The following is a 21,256-nucleotide window of genomic DNA, read 5'->3' as shown; positions in this document are numbered from 1 at the left end:
GTCATCTAAAGATCAGTTGTTATTCTGGGAGATATGTAGGCCACCCCTGTAGGCTAACAACCTTAGCATCTGAACCTGATGGTGTAGTGCCTGGATGACCCAGCCTCTGCTTTTTACAGCTGTGTGTAGGTTGTAGGTATAGTGGGTTTGCCATTCTCCAGGTGGTTCCTGGAGATCTCCTGTGATTACAGTTGATTTCCAGATGACAGAGGTCAGTTCTTCTGGAGAAAATGGCTACTTTGGAAGGTAGACTCTGCAGCATTATATCCCATTGAAGTTCTTCCCCTCCCCCAAATCCTGCCCTCCCCAGGCTCCACCCCAAATCTCCAGGTGTTTCCAAACCTGGTGCTGGTAACCCAAGTTTAGAGTGTCAACCTCAGACTTCTCACAGTGCATGGACCCTGTAGTCTTTCCTCTTGCAAATAGATACCTATGCAGTCCATTTGCCTTAATATTTGCATGCATGCATGCACTCACAGGCACTCACACACAGCTACAACCATGGTGGACCTAGTGGATGCTTCATCCTATTTGGAGTACTGATTTGCATCAAGGTGGAACGTTTTTGGGAAAAGTGTAAAACAACTGCTTGCATTTAAAGAACAGGAGATTGTTTGTAGGCTAGCTAATGTGTCTCCGAGGTGGTCTAAGGTGGTAATGCTCCAAACTCCACTTGCTCGACCTTCCCTGCTGTGTTCACCCAAGATCCCCCTTGTGTGTCACAGATTTTTCAGTCATCCCTGTGATGCTGAAGGGACTAAAAAGTCCCACATGTGAACATGGTAGATTATTTATTTTAGGACTGTATTTGACTAATTTAGGGTTTTTTTGAAAAAATATTGGCTGTCCTAAATGTGATTTTAAATTGTGGCCTTTTGACAATAATTGCTATTTTATTTACAATTTAAGTTGCTTTGTGGTTTACAAGGTAGAAAGGTGGCTAATGCATGTTCTAATAAACAAGTAAGTAAATAAAAGCAGCTGAACTAAAAAATAAGTGTTTTTAGTCTAAGCTATTATACAATTGCCTGATTTATAAAATTCTTGGATGCTAAGAAACATACAGGCCCACTTGGTCCTAGCAACAGACTATAGTCATTTCTCTTAGTTGTAAGAAAACCACAGGTTTTCCCTCCCCACAATTTGGGAGTGTGGCAATCCCATGTACTAAGGAAGGCTGACTATGGCCTGTATACTTCAGATGTTCTGTCTGTAGCTTGGTGTAGGGGTTAAAGTGCTGAACTATGACTTGGGAGACTCAAGTTTGAATCCTCACTTTGCCATGAAGCTTGCTGTTTGACATTGGGCCAGTCACACTCTCTGAGTTTACAGATCTGTTGTGAGGGTAAAAAGGGGAACGAAGACTTAAGCTCCTTGTAGAAGTGCTGGGGCAAAAATGTACTAAATAAGTTAGCTGCTGTGGTTTACCTTCAGTCTGTAGCAAGGTAAATGTTTGGATCTGGCATTTACGGTAAGTTATGTATTTGATGGGGTGTCCAGTGAATATGTTTTATTGAACAATCTGGAGCCTGCATTGGGTGTGCTGTGAGGCAGATGGTGTGTGTAAGAAATGCTTGACTTTTCTGTGAGCTTTCTAAGTACAAATTGAAAGTTTTCTGGTTTTGTTCAGTGTTGGGAAAAGATGGATGTTAGTGTGGCCTAGCTAATAGGTATATCACACTACAGGAACTATTACATGAGCCCTGAGCTGGATGGCCCAGGCTAGCACAATCTCACCAGACCTCAGAAACTTAAGCAGGGTCAACCCTGGTTGGAACTTGGATGGGAGACTACCAAGGAAATCCAGGAATGCTACACAGAGCCAGGCATTGCCAACTCAGTTCTTTTTGTTTCTTGCTTTGAAAACCCTATAGGGTTTCCATAAGCTGACTTCAACTTGACAGCACTTTCCAACTCCAGCTCCACCACCACCACCATTGGCCAGTTATGAACAAATGGATGTGTCTTGATCAGTGTGCATTCATTTCTAACATGAGAAGGTCTAATGTAACATGACAACATGATGTGTTTAGCAGAATTAATCTTTTAACTGTTTTCTTCTGTTGTCTCTTTAGATTGCCAAGAAGCAGGGGAATAAGGGACTGGATCAATTTCCTTACACAATGAAGATTGACCTTGTCTTTTCTGTCCAAGGAGTTACGTGCTCAATGAGTTCATGGTTACCCCTGCTGTGCTGCCATCGCCATTGCTCCTAGGGGATTTGTTCTTTGGAGACTGGTTGCTGATTCTGCCCCATTCTCCACTGAAGACAGCCAGTGTCAGCAGCCCAAGGCCAAAAACCTCTCCTGAAGAATCTCCACCCTGCTCCTTCTGCTCTTAGGATAAAGGCCTCTGGATCCTACCAGATAGCTGAGATCTTTCCTTGGCGAGGAGAATTTCCCACTTCATTTTGTGTTTTCTCTTGTGGAATTTAACAGCTGTAGCACTTATTACCAGAGCCTCTGCTGCTAGTGGCTTTCAACCTTTTTTGTCTCTTAAGGAAAAGCAGCTTATTTCAAACATGGGCTTTATTCTCCACTCTGCCTCTTTCACCCTAAAGGTGAGTTTATTGCTGGGCTCTTTTCTCAGCCTGTGTCTTGGGCTAGAGTTTGTGGGTGTCCCCAATCAGTGGGCACGTTACCTCCGCTGGGATGCCAGTACCAGGAGTGACCTCAGCTTTCAACTGAAGACCAGTGTTTCAGCTGGATTGCTCCTGTACTTCGATGATGGTGGCGTCTGCGACTTTCTCTGTTTATCCCTGGTGGATGGGCGTATTCAGCTCCGATTCAGTGTGGACTGTGCTGAGGCCACAGTTGCCACAGATAAGCAAGTCAATGATAGTAACCTGCACTTCCTGATGGTCAGTCGCAACCACCTCCAGACAGTTCTTGTGCTGGATGGTGAAGCCAAGCCTGCAGAGGTGCGCCCGGAACGCCAATACATGAATATTGTCAGTGACCTCTTTGTGGGAGGAGTCCCGTCAGACATCCGTTCTGCAGCCTTGACCCTTGACAGTGTCCTGGGTGAGCCACCATTCAAAGGATTTATCTTGGACCTGAAGTATGGCAATTCAGAACCCCAGCTCCTGGGCCACCAAGGCGTCCGCCTAGACATGGAAGGGCTATGTACAGAGAACCCTTGTGAGAATGGTGGAAACTGCTTCCTTCTGGATGGCGAGCCACAGTGTGATTGCTCGGCCACTGGATATGTTGGGAGATTCTGTTCTGAAGGTAAGAGATCAGTTACACTTCTTTTGGATTTTGCTGCACAACATTTTGTGTTATTTGTTGGCTATGTTGTTGCCTCCACTGGTTGTGTTTCAAAAAACCCTAACATTCTTCAGTACAACAAACAGAATACTTGTTGCCAGACTATCAAGTTGGACAAGAAACCAAAACAGGAACTAGCAAAACTATCTTCACAGTTTTTACTATGCATTTATTTCTTGGTTATTAGCAGTTCTCCTATATTCCATGGTTTTGGCAAAATTTGGGATTCAGTGTTACTTGACCACCCTCTGAACCTCTTGAAATAATACAGAGGTGAAAGTTTACAAGAGATGCTTTAATACCTCCAGCCAAGAGCCAACACTGTTTGACTCCTTCATATGATCAAGTAAGAACTGAAAGAATAAGCACCTGGGTATTAACAAAGGATGTGTAGAGCTTGATTGTTCAGTAGAAATTCTACTGCTCACAGCATTTTGAGTTGGATCTAGCGCTAGATTTGATGAAATTATCACAATTGTTCATGTTGAGACATGGGTAAAACAGCACCTTCATGTGCAGAATGCTCATGCTATGCTGTGGTCAGGTCTTTTGAATAGTGTCATATCTTGTTTCCTGTAATCCCATTAGATGTTCAGGTCCATTTTCCACGGATAGAGTAATTAAGAATGGGGAAGGGCCTGCTTTGTTTGTCATTCGTGTATCCAAAGTATTGCAGGATCCTGTAAAAGGACCAATATCACAATGCTAAGAAAAGTTGTGAGAGTTCACAATAGAAAATCCTGGGTGAGGATTATCCATCACAAGAAGCTCTTTCAGTCAGCTCAGTGTGTTGGAAACTTATCAATGGAAGGAGCAGACATCAAAGAAATTATATTACTGGCTATGCACTCACCCTTGTTGCTTGTGGCATTTTAGCTGCTGTTTATTTATGCAAAATGGATCCTTCCCCTTGATTTCTTTCTCTGCTTAATTTCCAATGAATGCTCAGTCCTTGATTTGTGATGTCTAATCCTGTTATAAATTGCAGCTATGTCCTTGCAGTGATTTTGCTGCTCTGGAAGAAGGTAGGAGAGCCCTCTCTTCCAAAACAAATGTCCCCAAGAGGTATTGAGCAAGGTAGAGGAATAAAGCATTCTCAGCTTTCTTGTTTGGTTGTGCCAATAAGGTATTGCTTGGAGGAGTAACTCTGATCACCTCTACCAAGATAGAGATTTGAATCAGGATCATTTTAGCCTCTTTCACAAAATGTTTCCATTCTCTTTCCTCCTTGCCTTATGTGCTGTTGTAACAAATAACTTGGTGTTTATTAACACTTTATTTCAGGGTGACTTTCCTTTTCAACAGGATAACAGCATTTCCGCCCCTCCCCCCTTTGGATCATTAACCTGTTTTATGCCATATGCCAGCCTGTTGATTTCTGAGCTGATTTGCACTCACTTGATCAGTGACTTTGGTTGGTTTGCTGATGGGACCTGATCAATAGCTCCAGTTTTAATAGCTAAATGCAGCGTGTACCTTTTTAATAATGAGTTCTCTCAACAGAGTTCAGGCCATTACTTGGCTAGTGATTGATACCTATGTCTGCAGATGGCAAAACCACAACAAGCTCATTTATTCTGTGGACAGAAGGAAGATATATAAATAAATACTTAGCAAACCCTGCTGATAGTGAAGTTCCATTTACAGTATCCCAGATTCGTTAATGCAAACTACAATTCCAGTTAGTGAACCTCAGCGTGCAAATGTCTTAAGAGACATTTGCAGAAATCCAGCAAAGACTATTATAGACATAAACATGCACTGAGTCTGTTAGGTTGAACTGTGCATTACAGTTTGTAATGTGTACTGTTGTGGTTCCCCCATTCGGACTTTGATTATGACAGTCAGATCTCAGGAGTAAGCATACATGAAGCTACCTTATGCTGAATCAGGCAGACCATTGGTTTGTCAAGGTCAATCAGACTGGCAGCATCTCTCCAGAGTCTCAAACAGTGGTCTTTAATGCCACCTGCCACCTGATCCTTTTAACTGGAGATACTGGGGATTGAACTTGGGGTGACAATATGGTATCCAGCCTGGAGATAACACAAAACACTTTTCTAAAGAAAACTTTGATCCTGCCTCAGGGAACTCCAGCTGCCCTGCCAAGAGCAGAGTCTGGCTTGCCTTCCATTAGGGCCAGTGCCCAGGCTGCCTTAATTAATTACTAGAGAAAGCTGAAGAATTCTCCTTCTAGTCACATTTCTAAGCAGTGTTTTTATCCAGCTCCAGAAAGACACCTCTTGGTTTGCCAGCTATCACAGGCTTTTTTGCCATTACTCAATACCTGTTGACCTCCAGGGTTTCCTTCTGGATGGGTTCAGAATTCGGGATTTGATATTCAGTATAGATGCTGCCTTAGATAGGGGAACTATTGTCAGTTCTAGATTTCCCCCATGATTTAAACTGCTCAAACAGGATCACACTAGAGCCTTCCTGTCTGGCATCATCTTCCACAAACTTACAGCTCTTAGATTCCAAACAATGACAACTGCCATGTTAATAGGCTGTAATAATCATACACCAGTTTCTCAGGGAGTTATCTGTGGAGCCCTGAAATTGGAGGATCTCACCCATCGTGTCCTATTTTGTGCCCTTCACTCAGTTCCCAGGGCCAAGTTCCTTTCTTGGTTGAACTTGATTGCTGCTTTTGATGGAAGTGGCACACATCCAGGCACATTGGATATTTGGTACCAGTGCAGAATAATTTGGAGAGCATGTGCAGTTAATATGAGAGAATATCCATTACCTACTGTGTAAACTTTTAGTAATGCACATTACATGAGAAAGCAACAGCTGGCTTTAAAGAAAATATTTTTTTTCATATATTCCTAGATGTTTCACAACAGTAATATTGACTACTGAGAAAGGCCCTAGGGGGCTGAAATGCATATGGTCTATTGGTCATAAGATATAGCCATCATCTGTATATGTGTAACTATTATCTCTGTATGTAAACAACTTCAAGAGTCTGATATTTGGACTATTTCTTTTAACCTATTTTATCTTTTGCTAATGTGTACACTATAATAAATATTTATATTTTTATTTTGACAGCTTGACCCTCATAAATCACAGCCATATCTTTTTTGTTTTGTGCCAGGTTCCTTTCAACCATTTTAGCCAGGCTAGCCTCGCATTCTGTGGCAGACGAAATCATCTACCTCTTATCTGATGGTGATCATTGTCACCTATAATAATATCACTTTATGTGTTGACTGCCAAGAAGATTTGTGCAAAACTTTTACCTTTAGTTTCAACGTACTGTATTCTAAATTATCTCCTGGTTCTGACCATTTTAACATTGTTTTTAACCTTATTGTGTTCTTACTGTGATATTTATTACTGCTTGGTCAGCTATTATTATATTATTACGACCTTTGGCTTTATGCAATAAAATGCTACCATCTACCATCAAACTGGAGATGCTGGGGATTGAACCTGGGACCTTTTGCATGTAAAGCAGAAGATCTTCTACTGAGGCACACTCTGCGCCTGTGAGGGAACTTATTTTCCAAGTGTCTGAGGTAGGGTTGCCAAGTCCAATTCAAGAAATATCTGGGGACTTTGGGGGTGGAGCCAGGAGACTTTGGGGGTGGAGCCAGGAGATATTAGGGGTGGAGCCAAGATCAAGGCTGTGACGACCCTGAAGGGGGGGAGGGCCTCCAAACCGGGGGATCCCCTGCCCCCACCTGGGAATTGGCAACCCTACCAGCCAGCAGGGAAGGCGAGGAGGGCCTCTCCCTCCAGCTACCAGCACAGCTCCCCTCCCGCCTTCCACCAGCCTTCCGCATCACCCCCGGCCTTACCCAGTCCATGGCTCGGAAGGCCAGCGCACCTCCGCCGCAGCCATGCCGCCTCCTCCTCCTCCCGCCACGGCTCAGTTCAGCGCCGCCGCCGCCTCCTTCTCCTCCAAGGCCGGCCCAGCATGCCCCTTGCCGCCCGCGCAGCCATAGACCCAGCAGAGGGGCCGGGCGGAGAAGCGAAGCGCGCCCCCCTTGCCCACGCAGGCTGCCTTCTGCAGGGAGTGGAGGGGCAGGGCGCAAGTCCGGCCTGCTCTCGTTCCTCAAGCGTTGCTGCTCGGGGTCCTAGAAGGACCCAGATTCGGGGCTCGCCACGCTTCTCCGTAGCTGTTCCTCTGAGATGGGCTCAGGCTTAGCCCATCTCGGAGGAGCAGCTACAGAGAAGAGGCGGCAGCAGTGCACCGGCATCGCCCGCTCCTTGGCGCCATTCCCCCCTCCCCCCGCTTCCGTTTTTTTGGGGAGCGGGGGAAGAGGCTGGAAATTCTGGGGTCCCCCGCCAGGGCGGGAGGGTTGGGAAGCCTAGTCTGAGGCCTGGATGTGGGTTGGGATGTGATGTGTATGAGGTGGGGAGAGAGCACTCACCCTTATTCCATGCAATTTGCCTGATCTGAAATGGCCCTGGGGGGTGCCAGATATGTAGCCCATCAGTATCTATGCAACTAGGGCAAATAGTCATTTTGGGTTGGGAAAATAATGTAGAGGGAATTGCACCATGGATCTCATTTGAATTGGGAGCCTGGACATTTGGTAATCAATTTCCTCCCCTCCTGACACCTGATGGTTGCCATCCAAGTCAGGTTGGGGAATGCCTGTCCCAGAATGTTACAAACCATAAAGCTTAGTTTGATTTTTCATGACCAGTTGAATACACACTTCAGATTTTGGGGGACTCTCATCCAGATGCAGTAGGCCCCACTACTATTTGCCACCACTTGAGCAATTGTAGCTTCTCCTCTTTGCCCAAATTGCCATATGAGAGGGAGGGGGAGAAAGAGATTGAGGGTATACCTATTAAGTCTAATGTGCTTTGACACATCTGCACCACAAACTTGTCTTTTCCACTCCGGTAACTTTTGTAAATTTTTCTAGACAAATCCTGTGCATTGTTTTCTGGTAATGGTGGTGAGACTCTTTTAACAACTGTGCCCATGGTTTCCTAGGGAGAAGGAATGGGTTTTACACTAATTTGTGGTGTAGATATTTCCTCTGCATCAAGATATTTTGAAATCGAAGAGAAGATGTTTGACATCGGCTTGCTGGCTTGCATTTTTGCCACAGATATGCATTCTCACACAACAGCATCAGGAGTTCATCCATTTGGAGGAAACAAGTGAAGTGGGAATTAAAATATAATCTCAGTTGTTTTGTTTATCCTGTGCAACAATTTCAATAAAAACAGAAGTAAAAAAACAAAATCCTTTTGGTTCTCCTCATCTACCAACCAATAAATCTTCTCACTTTTCTGGGATTGCTCTGGCACTAGAAGCAACTCAGTTCCCCACTGGGGTTTGAATTTCAAAGAAAGACAAAGTATACATTGAAATTATGCCTTTGTAAATACTTCAAGTAAAACAAAGAGAGAACCAGCTATTCAGTACATTGGCATGCTCAGTGTTACTTTCAGCTTTACAAGATCAAGAATAGTCAGTGCAAGTTCCAGGTTTTGTGGTAGCGTTGGGCAAATTGCCTTCTATCTCTCCCCTCCTCTAAGCATGCTGCCTTATCATGAAAGCACACATGGTCCTGAGAGCACAGCATATGTCTTTTATGTTCCTTGAAGCTTTTTAGATGTGAACAAGGGTAGGTTCCTCTCCAAGCATAAATGCAAGATTGTCCTAGAAACTCCTGGGACAAAGGTCCATTACTTCATGTATGCAGATAGAACAAGTATCTCTAGTTGCTGGTGGGTGCTCTGTCAAGCCATTTGCCTTGGCAGATTCCTTCACCATGGCAGTTCATGGTGTCATGCCTGACAAGTGCAAATTGGTTCTCATAACCTCCCCCCCCACCCGAGCTGGAATGTTATGAAAGACTATCTAATCCATTCCCACCTTTCCCACATTTAATCTGGGCTGCAGCATGTTTATAATTTAAAACACAGGACAGGAAGTAGCTCTCCTAGAATTATCTGGTAGCACCATAGAGCTTATACGCAAAAATTTTGTTGGTCTCTAAGGTGCTACTGGATTCCAATATAGCTGTCCTACTATAGACCAACGCAGCTACCCTCTGAAATCATTTTCATGAAACAGCTCTTGTATCATCTGCCAGATCAATTAGCAGAAGTGGGATTTCCAAATTGTACAGCATATGGAGACATACAGATGTAGGGTTGCCAGGTCCTACCTGACAGCTGGTGGGGCTGGGGATTCCTGAGTCCTTTCTGAGATCCTCTGACACATGTGCTTCACACATGCAGCATGATGACATCACCTGGAAGTGATCATCACATTGCTGATGTCGGGGAGTATGTGATGCTCTAGTTTGTGGGCAAAACGGGGGGGGGGGGGGTTGCCTTTAAAACCATAGAGTTTGCCCACAAACCAGAGCATCACCTCTTCAATGTCAGTGATGTGATGACATCACTTCTGGGTGACTTCATTGCATCGGGAACATTGCATACTAATGACTCTGGGGGTGGAGTTTCCCCTGCAGGCCAGATGACTGGTGGCGGATCAAAGCCCTCAAAATTGAGGGATTCCACTCTAGGACCTGGAGGCTAGGAACCCTATGCAGATCCTCAATTCTTGAGGCTTTCTTTGGGTTTTCAGGTGAAGCTGAATGGAAATTCTCTTAAGAAATTCTAATAAACTCCTCTGGGGGTAGCAAATCCATGTAAGTGATGCTGCCACTAGGGGTGTGCAAAAAAAAGAAATTCGGATTTACACGGATTTGGAAATACACGGGGCCAAAAAATTCGGAATACCGTGTATTTCCGAATACCGATACTCGGAATAGCCTCATATATGCTAGATGCGTGACTATTTCCAAATATACGGCCCTTTATACCCTATGGCCATTGAAATCAATGGCAAAATAGGGTATATTGGAAGCTGCCTGGAGGGGAGGGGGTTTGAGGGAGAGCCCCCAAATTTCCAGGAGACCTGCAGGGAACTCTCCCCCACAAACCCCCCAAGTCCCAAAAAGTTTGGACCAGGGGGTCCCATTCCAGGGGCACCCAAAGAGGGTGCCACTATCCCACCATTATACCCTATGGGCCAGTTAAATCAATGGTAACATAGGGCATAATTAGAGGCTACTGGAGGGGAGAGGGTTTGAAGGAGAGCCCCCAAAACTGCACAGAAACATGCAGGGGACTCTCTCCTACAAAACCCCCAAGTCCCAAAAAGATTGGGCCAGGGGGTCCAATTTCTGGGGCACCCAAAGCCAAACCTAACTTCACACCAGAGAATCTCTCTAGGACCCAAATGCACTACATCCATCTATCTACTCTATGAACCCTGCTGGCCTGGAACCAATATAAACCCAGTTGTCAATGCCAACATCACTGCTACACAAAACACAATCTGCTAAAGGTCTGCTCTGCAGATCTGGCTGCAGCAAACCCAGATGCCAGCTCTCCAGCCCTGCCCCAAACAACGCGGGGAGACCTGGTCAAGCACAACAAGCCTGCTGTTGGTTCTGGGTCTCTCACCCAGGTGCCAGCTTCCCTGCCACAGAACACACAATCTACAGATGCCAGCTCTCCAGTCCTGTCCCAAACAACATGGGGAGAGCTGGCCAAGCACAACAAGCCTGCTGGTTCTGGGTCTCTCACCCAGGTGCCAGCTTCCCTGCCACAGAACACACAATCTACAGTTGCCAGCTCTCCAGCCCTACCCCAAAGAACGTGGGGAGAGCTGGCCAAGCACAACGAGCCTGCTAGTTCTGGGTCTCTCACCCAGGTGCCAGCTTCCCTGCCACAGAACACACAATTTACAGATGCCAGCTCTCCAGCCCTGCCCCAAACAATACAACTCTCAAACAAGAGAAGTGGTGGGCTACACCTAGCTCCACATCATTCTGTATCTGACACAAAGCAAGAAACATTTAGACTTACCTTGAGAGATGGATGGTTGGCTGGTCCAGGCTCTTTTGAATTACCCAGGGTGCACCACGAGGAGGCGAGTCAGAGTTGCACCCCAAATGAGGAAGATCAGTGGGAGGGCCTCAGATTGTGTGCGAGGAAGGGAACCATTTCTTCTCTCTCAGTTCAGCAGCAACACACCAGCTATCACTGTCCCATTAGAGGGACCTCAGCATTGGTATGGCTGCTAGTTGCCTGTCATCATCACTGGCACCTCCTTCTTTCTTCCTCCTGCCCCTGAAAAAAAAACTGGGTTATCCGGGCTGGGCCTGTGGGTGCTGTCGGTTACAGTTGGGGGCTGCAATGGCCCTTTCAGTATTATTAGACATGTGTGGATGGGGACTGGGGTAATTTGCAGATTTTAAGCCAGCATTCACTTTTGGTTTGGGGATAGATGAGGGGTGGGGGATGCACTGCCAATCAATTTGTGAGTAAGTTTTTGGGCTGTCTTTGGACTCTAGTCTATTTTTAGTTGGAGAGCGTTTTGCAACCATCTTCTAAGCGCGGGCCAAGAGAGGATGCAGGCACAAGTAGGTGCTCACTTCATTCACTCTCAAAGTCTACGTTCGGGGAGCTGAACAGAGGCAAGTTGACCTTCAGGAAGACCAACTGCTCAACTGTCCAGGGATGCAGGCGATTGTGATGTGGGCAGACAATGTCACCCATATGCGAAAAGACGCGCTCCCTTTGCACGCTCGTCGGTGGGCATGAGAGGAACGCCTTGGCCACAGAGGAGAGGGCCGGCCAGACCCCCTCCTTCGTGACCCAGTAGTCCAAAGGAGATGTTTCCTGTGACTTGTTGGGCTCCCAAAGATAGTCCCTCACTATCACAGCACCCGTCTCCGCTCTCAGGGGCTTACCGCTCCCAGAGGGGCCAACAAGCCGCCCGATGAGTGTCATCTCAGGACTCTTCGTGGCATGAGTCTGGTGGAAAACAATGGCTAGCTGGGGAGGTTGGGGATGAACAGCAGTGGAAGTGGCAGATGAGCTGCTTCCGCCCCCCCTCCTCCTCACTTACTGGCACTGGGCCCCCCCTGACTCTGCAATGCTCGACCTTCTGGGAGAGCTTGTCTCGCCAGCGATCGAGCTCATTGGCCCGCTTGGCGACTGTGCCCTTAAGGTGCGGGTCTAACATGGTCGGCAACATGTAGACCTTATCCTGGGTGAAAGTCTGAAAGTGGGCCTCAAGCCCTTCCTGCAGCCTAACAACCAGGGCGTGCACCACTGGAAGAATATCTGCACGGCTTTGAGCTGGCACTAGAAATGAGGCCAGATCCTCATGGGCCATGTGGACCATGGGGATGACCAGTGCGATGCTCGCCGTGTCAGACAAGAGCATTTCTGTGTGGGTCTTGAAGGGCCCAAGAACCTCCACAGTCTGAGACTACCCAATCCTCTTGAGTGAGACGGTTCTCATCCCGAAAGACCTTCGTCTCAGAGACAAAGGCATCCAGGGCTGCTCTCAGCTCCACCATGCCCTCCATCATGGCACAGGTGGAGTTCCAGCGTATGCTGACGTCACCGATCAGGCGGTGCCCTGGCATGCCTGTCAGTGTCTGTTTCTCACGCAGCAGATACGAATCCGTATTGTTGCGTGAGAAGTGACCCGTGATGTGCTGACACTTTTGGAACAGAAGTCGGTACTCATGGGTCGCGGCTAGATACTGACGATCCTGGCTTTTCGTCTGGCCCAATGCATCCTTAACCACAAGGTGGAGAAGGTGGGCCATGCAAGGAAGGCATTTTAAGCCCTGACGCTGAACAGCCGCCTTGATGTTGGAGCCACCATCAGTCACCACAAAGTCCGTGTCGATGTCCCTGCCTACCCAGCCCTCCAACTGCTGTGAGAGGATGGCTCTGAGAGTGTCCGCTGTGTGCGGCACGTCAACTGCTTTGGCATGTAGCAAGGCCCAGCGATAGCTAGCCTAGTGGTCCTGACCCTGCCTGCCGCTACTGCCAGGGCTACCCCCACCCTGCACTGCCTGCAGCTCTCTGGGTTGCCACCAATGTGCAGTCAGGGAGAGATATCCCTCGAACGCATGTTGGGAGCTCCAGATATCTGAGGTGAAATGCACATTCCCCCCTGGCAGCACGGGACAAATGCGCCTTCATCACAAATCTGGTCACCCTGAAAACAGCTGGCACAATGGTCCTACTAATGGGGGTTCTAGCAGCAACTTTGTACCAGGGCGCCAGGTACTCGAGCAACCCTAGCACCCCAGGTTTCTCGACCACTGAAAATGGAAGCCCATGGGCGACTGACCTGGCAAGGTTCCAGGTGATCACCCTCCTGCCATGCCTGATTCCCCCTCTTTGCACACAGATGCCACCCCCTCCAAACATCTCAGGCAGAGATGGCTGGCATCCCTGCACTGCCACGGAACTCTCCTGGAGAGCTCTGAAGGTAGTCGCAATGGGACAGACCTCCTGGCTGGGTGGTGTTGGCCGCTTGGGCACTCCAGCACCACCCTGCTTCTCCCCCTTAAGAAGCACTGCCGAGTGGTGCTTCCGCAGGTGGTTCCACATCCCACACGGAGTCAGGTGGGCAGAGTCCCACCCACGACTGATCCGGGCCCTGCACAGCTGGCACTGCGCATAGTGTGGGTCCTCCATAAGTCGGAAATGCTTCCAGACTTTGGAGGTGTACAGACGCCCAAGCTGACTGGCAGCTTGGGTGTCCGGAGCCACCTCCTATGAGGGGCTTGGGGCAGAAACATTGTGTCTCGGGGTGGCAGGAGGGGCTGGCCACTGGGGGGAAGTGGGCGGAGATGGAGGCACCTCATGTGTCTCCGTCTCTTCCCCTCCACTCCATGCGGCCTCCCCTCCTGGCCATCCCCTGAAGGACTGCTGGTGCCTGAAGGAACTGAAGAAGGGGCCTGGTCCTCCTCAACCAGCTTCTCCAGCTCCTGCACGACACTGCAGCCTCCTTGGGGTGATCGTTTTGGACAGAAAAGTGTCCCCAAAGCTCATCTTCAAGGAGGGCTACTCTTGCTACCCCTCCTCCGGCTGCTGAGGCTGAGCGACATCAGCTGGAGGAGAGACTGCCCGAGCAGCAGACCCCTGCTCAGTGCCAGCACCTAATGGCACCTCTGCTGGGGGTGCCCCAGCAGCAGCCTCGATGAAGGGCCCAAGGCGGGCCTTCTTCATCACACTCCAGCCAGAGGTTGGAGTGCTGGAAGGCGGCTGTGGAGTGGCCCTATGCACAGGTGGGGAGGAGACTTGGGTCCTCCCCCTCCCCTCCACCCCTCTAGTCTTCTCCTTGACCTTGCCCCCAGGGCCCCTCTTCTGCGGCCTGTCACTCATGTCATCCTTGGCTAGTCTTACACAACCTGAACTTAGAGTGGGTTTTTTTTACAAACCTAACTCACTGCACTGTACCCTGAACCAACAGGTGCCCTGACTTCTTTTTAAAAACCCTCCCACCAAAACTTGTTTGTTTGTTTCTTTGGTCCCTAACCTGTCCTTCTTTGGGTTGGGGTAGAAGTGATCTGGTAAAGTTTAGGAGACTAGGTGATCCTGCCTCTACCTGGCTACAGTTTTTAAAAGGCTACCTTGAGATGAAGGCAATCCTTGTTATATCCTCTTTGTGAAATTTCTCCTAACTTGATCCTGGGACAAACCGGATTTCCTTGCAAACTAGAAATCAGGTGTCCCCTATAACTTGAGAGAAGCTGTGGTTTACCCTATGGAAATCTAAGGATGCACCAGCTTTCAGTGGCTGAAAGCAAGATGCACTGCAACCCTAGTCTCTTTAAAAGGGAGCCTTATGTGGCCTAGTAGTCACGCTGCCTTTTATGAGAAACCTAAAATCTTTTTAAATCGCCCCTCTCTGGCCTAGTTGAATTTTGAAAGAAGATAAAGCCCTAAACTGGATTAATTTTTTTTTAAATTTCAAAAAACACAATTCCTATAAACACCCTTATTATTGGGGCAGCCTATTTAGTGGCCCTAGGCAGACCGAAAGCAGCCTCAGACTCCAAAAACAACTCTTTAAAAACTCCACCCCACACAGCTCACACACCAATCCTCGCACACCAACCAGAGGTAATTTAAAAAAACCAAAACGTGACAGAAAGAAACTTAACTTTTAACCCCTCCCCCAAAACCAGAACCAGGAAAAGGGACAACAGGACAGGAGGATGCAAAACCTGCAGCAACAGAGAATAGATCCAAACAAAAGGCCAACAAACTCAACTGTTAAAAAAGTGGCCTTTTCAACAATAAGAAACCTCAGGCCAAATCAGTCAACACCTCCCTCCCCCCCAAAACCAGAACCAGGAAAAGGGACAACAGGACAGGAGGATGCAAAACCTGCAGCAACAGAAAATAGAGCCAAACAGAAGTCCAACAAACTCAACTGCTAAAAAAGTGGCCTTTTCAACAATAAGAAACCTCAGGCCAAATCAGTCAACAACACCCCCCCCCCCCAAAAAAAAAAACAACAAAAAAAACCAGAACCAGGAAAAGGGACAACAGGACAGGAGGATGCAAAACCTGCAGCAACAGAGAATAGATTCAAACAGAAGGCCAAAAAACTCAACTGCTAAAAAGTGTCTTTTCAACAATAAGAAACCTCAGGCCAAATCAGTCAACAACACCCCCCCCCCCCCCCAAAAAAACCAGAACCAGAAAAAGGGACAACAGGAAAAAAAGGCCAACAAACTCAACTGTTTAAAAAGTGACCTTTTAAACAATTGAGAAACATGAAAATTAGGCCAAACAGCCCCCCCCCCCAAGAACCAGAACCAGAAGAGAAAAGGAACAACAGCAGCACAACACAACAGCAACAAATTAAACACAGACTCCTTTTAAAACAGTAAAAAACTTAACTTTTAACAATACAGGAACTTTACCAACCCCTCCCCCCAAAAAAAAACCTTTCACCCTAACCCCAAGAAATCCAAGCCACCCAAATCAAGAAAAGTAAAAGAACACTGCACTTTTAAAAGTCCTCTCACTAAAGTAAGATATGGGCAAACTGGCAACCCCCCACCCCCAGCAGAACCCCCTAACCCTAACCCCAAATAAACTACCCAGTACTCACCCACCCAAATCTGGATAAGTAAAGGGACTGAGTCTTAAAAAGTTTTTTTTTACTAACTAAAAAGTAAGAACCTCAAGACGGTCTTACCTTAGACATCTTCTCTACTCCAGGCAAGTCAGGCAAGGCTGAGAGAGAGCAGCAGCAGCTGAGGCCAAGGGCCAGCGCAGCACAATCTCTCTCTCACACCAGCACACCAACACAGCAGCAATGGAATGGAGACCAGCCAGGCAGACTCCTTAAAAAGGTTCTCTGACCCTACACAGAGCAGTTTCAAAAAATAGCACTGCGCTGTGATTGGCCAAAGAACACTGTTTACTTGGATACTCAAGTAAACAAAAGAACAACAATGTTGCTCATGGCTGGGGGATTAGCCCAGCCATCAGCTACACAACAGCCCTTCAAAGCATGCATTTGCAATGCATTTTGCAAATGCATGCTTTGGATTGGCTGTTGGGGCTCCTCTCCCCCTCCCTCTCTGATCCCATGAAGACTATGGGAGAGGGGGAAAAGGCTTCCAAAGGTGGGGAAGGAGGCAAGCAGCTCCCCTGAGGCTGCAGAAGCTCCTTTCCCGCCTTTTCCATTGACTTCAAAATACTTCCGAATATATATATATTTGGAAGTACCATATATGTGGAACCGTATACGGCTCCCGTTTAATGGGCAGAAAATGGATTCGGAAGTATACGGCGCCGTATACTTCCAAATCAGGGGTGATTCGGGGGTCTATTTGGTTCGGCCAAACCGAATGCACACCCCTAGCTGCCACCATCTCCACAAAGTGACATCTCAAACTGCTCATGCCGCCTGCAGGGGCTGTTTCAAAACGCAGCCTGAATAGGGTCCTGATTGCACCTCTTTCCTTGATTACAGAGCAAGATTTCCTGGGGATGCTGCCTCCTGAAATGACAGAGGAGCTTGCCACTCTCTAATTATTACACTTTTAACAACAGAGTGAACAGATTTCTCTGCTCCCTTTTAAAAAGAGGCAGGTTACTGCAGGGCTTATCTTCCACCTGACCCTTTGGCATGGCCAAGGCTTCCTGTTCCAGATGGGTTTGGTGGCAGCTGCTTGGCCCTCTCTTGCAGGCATGTGGTGCCCTGTTGCCACCTCCCTTCCATTTTATGACACTAATAACCACTCTGGCACTTTTCCAGTAGCTTGATGGCTGCACTTAATTTGCATACATTTTGTAATCAAAAAACAAATGAACACGACCATAATATTTGCTTCTACTTGCATCTTCCTTGATGGATGAATATAAATTGCTTGTTGTTCAAATTCACCAGTGGTAAACAGTCAAAGTGTTTGTCTGATCTTTGCTCTGCTCTTTTAGGTTGAGGGCAGGCTGATGTGGACTATGTTTTTCCACTACTAGCTGCAGTTTGAACGACTCAGACCTAATTCTCTGGCTGAAAACTGCACTTAAGGAAATTTGTAGTAACCTTGGGTTGTCCAGCAATTTGGAACAGGGAAAGATGGGCTCTGGGTAGCTGCTCACTTTTTGTCACCTTGGTGTTCTATAGTAAGGAAGCTTGCTGTGTTATATCTTGAGCAGAGTTACAGCCTTCTAAGGCTGTTAACATTAATGGGTTTAGAAGGGTATGACTCTGTTTAGGATTACTCTGTTAGATTTTCAGAGCTTTTTGTGCCTCAGAGATGATTCACACAACCCCTTTCTTTATCTATAGCCTCCATCTGTGGTGTTTTCTTGAAAGCATTGTTAAAAGAGGCGAGGAAGCCACTTTCTGAATCTATTTGTTTATTTGGTTTATATATACTGCCTTTCTTGCAGAGGTTCTCAAGGCAGATTACAGAGGGGTTTTCTTTTTAAAAAAGAAACCATACCATAAATAATTTTTTTTTAAAAAAAGTAGAAAATTTCCACAAACATTAAAGCATTATTCTTCCATGGGCACAACTCCCAATGTATATCAAGTGGTTGCAGATGAGAAAGGGCCCTTGCTGGTGGGGTCTACATCAAGGTTTCATTGGGCAGTTGCTGAGGATTAGTGGCTTAGGGAGAGCCTGCCTCTGCACTGCAGTTTCAGTCATAGCCTGTTTCCACTCTTTCTTTAGATGGTGGCAGTGTTGGTGTTTGGCCCCCTGGAAAGATTGGACTTCCTCCCTCCCAAGTCAAGCATTCTATAAGTTAAAAGTGATGGGTTGCATCCAGACTAAGTTTTCTGTCAACAAAAGACATTTCCATTGATGGAACATAACTTTCCTGCCTTCTCCCTTACTGTAGCTGCTCACTAGTCCCCCCCCCCCCGAAATGGTGCTTTTGGGGGACAAAGAACCCTCAGGAATGATGTGAGGAGCAAACCTGGAGGGTCTGCAGCAGCAATTGGTGGAAAGTACACTTCCCTTCTAATAGTGGAAAATTTAGTCTGGATCCAGCCTGGCCGTTCACCTGCTTGAGGGAGCAGTGGTGGCTGGTGGAAACAGCAGCTGCCAATTCTAGTGTGTGATAAGGTGAATGAACACTGTTTGCTATTCCTTGCAAAAGTGGCTGCTTGTTTGCTTGGGCAGATGAGCAAAAAAGTAATGGTAACACGGACAGCTGCATCCGTTTCATTGTCAGGCCTTCCCTTTCTCTGTTTCATGGCTGTAACTTGAGGGGAGGGGCTCATTGGACAGCACCTTGATGATGGTTCCCCAAAACTTGGAGGTAGCCCTACTTAGGTGAGTAAAACATGTCTACTTTTCTGCCTTTGGTGTTGAAATGTCACCGCAAATATGGGAAGACTAGAAGAAGTTCAGAAGATGAAAGGAAGCATATGAGGTAGAAAGGTGTGTAAACTGACTCTGATTGAAACTAGGTCTGCCAGCTCCCAGATCCCAGTGGGGGATCCCCTGTTTCAGGGGCTCCTCTTTGCTATGGACCAGCTGGCTGGTGAGGGGACCCTTCCCTCCCTGATGCAATGATGTCACCCTGGAACTGATATCATTGCATTGGGAATGCTGTGTGAGGGATGCTCTGGTTTTTGGGCAAAACTCTATAGTTTAAGTCTAATTTAACTATAGAGTTTGCCCAAAAACCAAAGCATCCCCCATGTGACATCCCTGATGTGATGATATCACTGGGTGTCCTCATCACGTTGGGGATGTTGTGCAAAGTCCCCATCCACCCCTGGAACATCCATCCCCAAAATCCTCCTGCTGGACAGGGAAGGGGACCTGGCAACCCTAATTGAAATCCTTTTACTATTTTGCACATCCTTTACAGAACAAATTCTTTTTTGCACCTTTTTAAAGCTGTTTCCCAATCATGTCTTAATTTGATGGTGATCCAGATGGTCACTAGAGAAGCAAGATGAACTAATTAATGGATGCAAAGTGCTTGCAGGCATTACAGTGCAGTGTAAGCACAGTTTGTTGTCATTAATAATACTAGTAAATATCAGAGAGGAAGGAAATCTACAGCCTTTGAGCAAGGTCCTAAATTGTTTCTCTAATTTATGATTGTCAAATGGCACCTTCTCTCAAAACATGTTTGTGTGTGTGTGTGTGTATAGTATAGTATATGTATAGTATACATATACACAAATATAGTCTTTCACTTGAAATGAAATGCTATATTATTGATTGATTTATTAAACTTGCTTGATTGCCCTATCCCAGCTTGCGTCAGGCTCTGGGTGATGAACAACACTTGTTGTATGAGCTGTGAAATCTGAGCATAACACCTATGGTATGGGAATTCTAGCTTTTTGAATAGAGTGGAGATATTACATATCTAATATGTACTGTTATATATTAATGGAAATTTGTGTATCATGTATCTAACAAGATCTAGGGTTGCCAGGTGAGGCTGACAGGGGGAAACTGTATGAGAGGGGAGGGAGGTTCTGGAAGACGGAACTCCAAAGCAAGTCCTCGGTGAGCTGCCATTGCATTTAAAGGGACTGCATTTTTTTTAAAATGCTTCTCTATTTAAAATAATGGAGGATGGTGGCACCTTGTTTTGGGCTCATTTCCTGGTCCAATCTTTTTAAAACTTGAGGAGTTTTTTTGAGTATAGGCACCAGCAGATCTTCTTCATGGTCTCTGTGCTTCACTCCCATGGGATAGAGCGCCTGCGCCGATCCCCGAATCGGTATCTGAAAAGCCCGGGATTTTTCCGCGCTCGGCACCAATGGGCATGCGCAGGCGTCCCAGTACACATGCTCACCGGCGCCAGCGAGGGGATCCCGCCAGTTCCTTTCTGACCGCTGCGCGGAGAGGTTTACCTTTTATGTCCCCGGTCGGTGAGATATCAGTTTTTGCCTTTATTCGTTGTATATAGTCCGTTTGTTGTTTTCTTAGAGTAGATAGATAGTACAAAAAAAGAGTTTGTGTGTGTGTTTGTTGGACTGCCCTTCGGGGCCTTTCCCCCCCATTTGTTTTCCCCCAAAAGTTTTTTTCCCCTCAGAGGACTCTGAGTGGGTTTTTTGGCAATTGGCGTCTATGGAAAGACGTTGGGGGGGTTTCAAACGCTGCCGCTCTTGTGGGAAGAAGATTGCCCCCCCCCAGACGGCCATTCTCTGTGTCTTAACTGCTTGGGTGAAGCGCACCGTGTGGAGTCCTGCCTACACTGTCTCCGCTTCTACAAGCAAACGCAGAAGAACCGGGTGGCGCGGGTTTCGGCGGCTTTAACTGAGTCCGCACTCCGCCCTCAGAAATCGGCATCAGGCCCATTGGCATCGACCATGGCAGATACCCCAGCCCCGACGGTAACATCGGCCGATGTAACCCTGATCGTGACCGAAATGCCGATCGAGCGAGGCTCCTCCACAAAACGATCCCATGAGGGATCAGTGGACACGCCCACCAAGAAGCGTCGGGATGGCTCAGGGACCCGAGCATCCACTCCGAAGAAGGCCAAGTCCAAGGAGAAGCGGAAGAGGCCCCACACTCCGTCGCCTTCTCGCAACATTTCGGCACCGATGACCTCTGCTCCGCCGAGGAAGATCCTGGTGTCCCCGTGCCACAGCCCATCAGCATTGAGAGGCAGTACTCAACAGCCCCGTCTCTCGATGTCTGAGCAGGAGATTGACCTCACTCAGCGATCCT

The 21,256-nt window shown here is 47.1% G+C and overlaps 1 protein-coding gene across 22 annotated transcripts in view; it reads left to right on the top strand.

Annotated features, from left to right (window-relative positions):
• Positions 1 to 2,080: 2,080 nt before the first annotated feature.
• Positions 2,081 to 21,256, top strand: part of NRXN3 (neurexin 3) — a 1,739,678-nt gene continuing 1,720,502 nt past the window's right edge. For all 22 annotated transcript variants that reach the window (XM_060262987.1, XM_060262986.1, XM_060262972.1 and 19 more), the window contains exon 1: positions 2,081 to 3,230. In XM_060262987.1, the coding sequence (XP_060118970.1) occupies positions 2,522 to 3,230 (709 nt within the window). In that variant the 5' untranslated portion in view covers positions 2,081 to 2,521. The remainder of the gene's footprint in view (positions 3,231 to 21,256) is intronic.

Source organism: Heteronotia binoei, chromosome 21 (assembly GCF_032191835.1).
Source record: "Heteronotia binoei isolate CCM8104 ecotype False Entrance Well chromosome 21, APGP_CSIRO_Hbin_v1, whole genome shotgun sequence".
NCBI lineage: Eukaryota > Metazoa > Chordata > Lepidosauria > Squamata > Gekkonidae > Heteronotia > Heteronotia binoei.
This window is presented reverse-complemented; position numbering and strand designations above follow the sequence as displayed.